General features: G+C 55.5%; 1 protein-coding gene across 3 annotated transcripts in view; it reads left to right on the forward strand.

Moving 5' to 3' along the window:
* EVI5L (ecotropic viral integration site 5-like) overlaps window positions 1–5,541 on the forward strand; it is a 21,918-nt gene that overhangs the window by 12,352 nt on the left and 4,025 nt on the right. For 2 of the 3 annotated variants that reach the window (XM_005870694.2, XM_005870692.2), the window contains 4 exons: window positions 1,196–1,249; window positions 2,115–2,147; window positions 3,185–3,325; window positions 5,102–5,230. In XM_005870694.2, coding sequence (XP_005870756.1) covers window positions 1,196–1,249; window positions 2,115–2,147; window positions 3,185–3,325; window positions 5,102–5,230 — 357 coding nt within the window. The remainder of the gene's footprint in view (window positions 1–1,195; window positions 1,250–2,114; window positions 2,148–3,184; window positions 3,326–5,101; window positions 5,231–5,541) is intronic. The other variant, XM_005870693.2, reaches the window with a different exon arrangement.

The raw sequence follows: 5,541 nt of genomic DNA on the forward strand, positions 1-5,541 counted from the left end.
TCTCTCTCTCTCTCTCTCTCTCTCTCTCTCTCTCACACACACACACACACACACACACACACACACACACACACACACTTTCCCTTTGGAGTAAGCAGGAGAGAGGTGAGTTGTCTGCAGGGCACATCCAGCTCCTCCAAGGATGGCTGTGTTTATGCCAAAGAAATCCAAGGTCGTGGGTCAAGACTCTGGGTTCCAGATCACTTTGAGGGACAGAGACCTACCCTCTGAAACAGCTTGGGAGGCTCAGGCAAAACACTGCCTCATTCCAACTCAGTTTCCCCATCCATGATATAAATCAAAGGTCATCAATCAAGTCTGCCATCTCTCCGAGCAGTTGCTTCATAGGAAAACCTAAAACCACAAATATCTAACCAGAGTCCACGAGCACAGGATGGAAGACAAAAGCAAGGGAGATGGCCTCCCCCTGGCTGGGGGGAAGTAACGATTGTTGGGCACAGCTAGCTGGCTGTCAGTGGGTCACAAAGATGTAGTTGTCGAGCAGAAGGAAGTATGGGTTTTCAGCAAGACCTCCTACCCTGGACCCAAATTCTGAGAGGAGTTTGTCAACTGAAAATTGAACTCTGAGGCTGGAGGCAAAGCAGTGAAGGATGGGGCCTGTCTGATAGCAGCTTCCCCCAAAATGCAGAAGCCTTTGCCCTGTGGGAAGTGGACAGGCCCGAGCATGGAGTACTAGCAGATTCCCAAGGAGGGCATGGGTACAGACCACCCACCTCACACACATTGTGTATCCACAAAAGTGCTCGCATTATTTTTACTGAACTAAGGCTTATTTAAAAAAAAAAAATCTGCCCAACTGGCATGGCTCAGTGGTTGAGCATCGACCTATGAACCAGAAGGTTACAGTTCGATTCCCAGTTAGGGCACATGCCCAGGTTGTGGACTCAATCCCCATTGCAGGAGCGTGCAGGAGACAGCCGATCAGTGATTCTCTCTCATCATTAATGTTTCTATCTCTCTCTCCCTCTCCCTTTCTGAATCAGTAAAAATATTTTTTAAAAAAAATTTAATGGGCCGTTCTGAATGGGAATTGACCCTGTTTTTTGGGATCACTGACCCAAAATATAAGCCTCTAGCTCTGTCCTTCTGGGAGTTGGCCTGGCCTCTTGGGGGATAGACCTCTGTATAGAAGTGGAAGGCAGGATCTGATATGCTCTCCCCTCTCCCCATATAGAGGCTTCGAACAGAGAACCGACTTCTGAAACAGCGGATTGAGACCCTGGAGAAGGTGAGGGGTATGCCACCTGCCTGTCAGACACTGAACTCTCCAGGCCCCAAGCAGGACCCAACAGCCAGAGGGCCAGCAAGCCTCCTGCCCTAGGCCTTACCATGAACCCCACTGATATTTGAGCTGCCATATAATCTGACCGTGGGGAAAATTAGCTTGGAGCTGGAGGTTGAGTGATAACCTAGTTAACTGCAATCACCACAACCCATTTGTGTCCGGTGCCCTCCAGGGCTGTCTGGGTGGAGAGGAGGAGGTAGAACTGCTACTTTGACTGAGGTGCCTGGAACTGGGCCACAAGACACCCCACCCTGTAATTTGAAAGCCTTGCCCTCAAAAGGAAGGAGATGGGAGTGAAGGAATAGGGGGTGGTCTTGCCACTGGATCCATGATGGGGTGCCACAACCTTGACCATGGCCCCAATCTTGTTTTTAAAAATGAAAGTAGAGTTGGAGGCCCCTCTTTCTGCTCTACCTTCATTTTCACTTGACCCTGCATGGACCACAGGTTGTCCACAGGATTTTATTGCCCTTGCCCCAAAGCCTCCATTCTTGTTCAGCCTCCAAATCAAAGTTGCTGAGTTTTCCCAGTTGACCTTAGTTGGCCCCAGTCGTGAGCCCCCCTGACTTCCCACTCAGCTCACACACAGACCCCTCTCCTGGAAGGAACTGGCTCTGGCATTGGTCTTCCTCCAGGTCCTGTCCTGCTGGTTTTCTGGTTCTCAGGTTTCACTCCTGTCTCCCCTGCTTCTAGACATAGTTCACTGCGTTAGTGACAAGTGGTTCTTGTCTGTCTCTCCCCCTCTCCTGTTCCCACACCTTCTGCTCTGCCTCCTCCCCCTGTTGCTGGGAACTCCCTCGCCGGGTAGGAGAGCGCTGCTCTGGCTGATAGGTTAATCCAGGTACTGTAGCTTTTCTTCTGACTCTCCTGTTTCCTTCCTAGTCTCTACACATGACAGCCAATACTGCCTCCTCCCTGGTTGCTGCCATGGGTGAGGGGGACAGGCCTGGCACCATGCATGGGGGTGGCTGGGGACTGCTTCTCAGGAAAACAGAGGTTCCATCTAGAGGAGGTGGCTGTGCGTGTGCAAACGTGGCAACCGAGGGTATGTCTCTGTGTCTGTGAGTGTGTGTACACACACAGGGACACAACGTTTCCTCCCTCCAGGGGATACCGGTGGGGACCAGGAGGGCTCAGGGAGCCTGAGGGTGCATCAACAGCAGGCCTTAGCGTGTGCATTGCTGAGCCTCCCCCACCCACACATACACACCACCCCTTCTGGCCTTTCACACTCTCTGCTTCCACCTGCAAGGCCTGCCATCTTCTCTCATTCACCTGCTTCTGCTGCTGCCTTATCTTGAATGGCTTTATCTGGAAGCTTCTGCCTGCCACTTGGTGGCTCCAAGCATGGAATGGGGGGACCCACATTGGATGGGGTGAGGGGATGAGGCTGGGTGGGGTAGATCAGAAATGAGGAAGGCCAGGGGAGAGGCATATTCCACCTCCCAACCCTGCCCTGGGGAGCCAGGCCTCAGCTGCCCCACCCTCACCAGCAGAGCCTGAGCTCTGGTGTGCCATCACCCTGGATAAGGACTTGCTTCTCCTCCCCTGGGACAGAGGTCAACAGCCAGAACTCAGGAGGGGACAAAGCTGTCAGCAGCCCCAGCCTGTGGCCCCGTCTTCATTTAAGCGCCACAGAGCTTGGACCCCGGGTTGAGAACCGGTGTCTTCCTCCAGGCTCCTCCTGGTGTCCTGTACCTGCCTACCCCTCACCCTTGTTCCGAGGTCCCGTGGGCGCCCCATCCCAGACTCTGAGTGAAGGAGGCCTCACCCCTCTCCCACTACTCCTCTGCCCTCCTTGGGACTCCCTCTAAGGTGGGCCTGAGGCAGGGCCTGGCGTGTGAGCAGAGGGTCATGCCCTATCCTCCATCGGCTCAGGGACAGGTGACACGGGCGCAGGAGGCCGAAGAAAATTATGTCATCAAGCGGGAGCTGGCGGTGGTGCGGCAGCAGTGCAGCTCAGCAGCAGAAGACCTGCAGAAAGCGCAGAGCACCATCCGGCAGCTGCAGGAGCAGCAGGTACCAGCAGGCCACCGTGGTGAGGCCACACTCCAACCCCCCGCTTGGGTGGGAAGAGCACCCAGAGCTCAGTGCATACTCTCCCCCAGCCCCACCCTCAGCAATCAACCCCTGACCCGAGGGAGAATTCTATGGTTTCCATGTTCCACCACCCTCGGGGGTGCTTGGCAGGGCCCTCTTCCTGGCACAGGCATTCAACCTTGACTGATGGGTCTGTGATTCCTTGGTGTCTCCCCAAGGTCTTCGGAGCTATTGGGCTTCCCCAGGGGTCAACCATGAAGGGTAGGAGCTAGGATGAGGGACAAGGGAGGGGGCTCCCTTCTCCAGTACCCAGGACTTTGCCCTCTCAGAGGAGATTCTGGTCTATGCCCACTACGCTGAACTGGCAGGGTTGGCATGAGTGGGCAGTGCAAGTCTGTTATGGGGTCTTGAACTCAGTGGTGGGAAGGGCTCACAGGCTAGAGCACTGTGCAAAGATCTACAGAACCTTCCTTCAGATTTACCCAGCAGGCTTCTTCCTTATCTATTGACCTGCCAGCAGCTGCAGCCCCCAAGTTCAGAATGCACATGTGCACACATGCCCTGGACGGACAGAGAAAGATGCTGTAGGTTCCCTGGGCCCCTACACTACAATCCAGACCTGATCCCAACAAAGCCTGGCAGTGAAGTGGGCTCCCTGATTTGGAGAAACCTCAGGTGTCAAGAAACAATGGGTGGAGAGAAGGAAGGGTAGTTCCCTGGGAGGACCTCTCACCCAGGCCTGGAGACCTTGGCTCAGGCTTTAGTTCAGGAATTTAAGTTGATTCTTTGTCCCCGGAGACAGGGACAGAGAGCTTCACCATTTCTCACCTGTGTCCACCTCCCACCCCTCACCTGCCAGTGCTGTGGCCCCCAACTTGCTCTGAAGCAGCTGGGCCAATGGGGAAACTGGGGCTGGACTCATCCCACCACTGGCATGATGCCCTCTTTCAGGCTAAAGAGACACCTGCCACTCCTGAACTCTGTCCTTTGGGGGATGCAGAGATGGGTGAGGCAGGTAGTGCCATAGACACTGGCCCTTGAGCACCATCTCCTTGGGTGTGAGCAGAGGGTCAGCCTGGCAGGGCTGGAGCTTGGTATGAGGCCTGAAGCCCGCCTGGGCCAAGGGAGGGCCACTGGCACCCATGGATGTCAGAGGCCCAAAGTGGTCGAGGGCAGCAAGCAGGCCTGGGTAGCTGGACAGGAGGCCAGTGGAGGGGGGGTGGTAGTAGAGGGCAGGGGCCACCTTCCAGAGAATGCCCTGCCAGGCCACCAGGGCAGTGAAATGGGGACCCAGCAAACTCTTTTCCCATCCTTTCCTGTTTAGATATGGGGGAAGAGAGAGGAGAGAGGTGAAGAAAGAGGGCCCAGAGTGCCATAGCCCTGAGCCCCACCCTCTCCACACCCACCCAGCAATCCTGGGAACCAGCCATTAGCATCCCTCAGGGAGTATCCTGAGACCATGGAAGGTCCCCTTCAGTAGGTTCCCTCTGTGTGACTTTCTCAGGAAGGAGACTAGGCCTGGTCATCAGGGTCCCCATGATGGGGTTCCACTCTCTTCCCATGAAGGCAGAAGGCACAGGAAGAGGATCCAGTTTTTCTCCTGATTCCTCACTCTACCCACAGCCTGAGCCCCCTCCCAGCCCTGGGGCTCTGGAGAGTAGGAGGCAAGTCCTGAGCTCACAGCCAGCTGGCAGGAAGGCTGCCCACCCTCCAGCTGCAGCCTGGGAACTGATGTAGCTCTCCATCTGTCCCCAGGGTAACCCTCGCCTCACCGAGGACTTTGTGGCCCACCTGGAGACTGAGCTGGAACAGTCAAGGCTGCGGGAGATGGAGACATTAGGGGCCCTACGGGAGATGCAGGACAAGGTTCTAGACATGGAGAAGGTGCAGCTGGGCAATCTGGTGTTTGGGAGACTCTGGGGGAGGGAAGGTGGGGTGATGCATGCCCTTAAGGAGGTACATAATCAGTCCTGAACAAGGAAAAGGGGCTGCCAGGGGAACCATGGGGGAGTGTCCTGGGATCAGATCCTCCTGCTTCAGCAGTCCCAAGGAACCCAAGATTGCTTCCCCCATGGTCTCTACGGGAGGGTCTGGGCAGATAGGAAGTGGGCCGCTCACCCCTAGGACCTTCCCAAGTCCTAGAGGCACACACACACACACACATACACACACACACACACACACACACACACACA

The sequence above is a fragment of the Myotis brandtii genome, unplaced genomic scaffold (genome assembly GCF_000412655.1).
Source record: "Myotis brandtii unplaced genomic scaffold, ASM41265v1 scaffold321, whole genome shotgun sequence".
Lineage (NCBI taxonomy): Eukaryota > Metazoa > Chordata > Mammalia > Chiroptera > Vespertilionidae > Myotis > Myotis brandtii.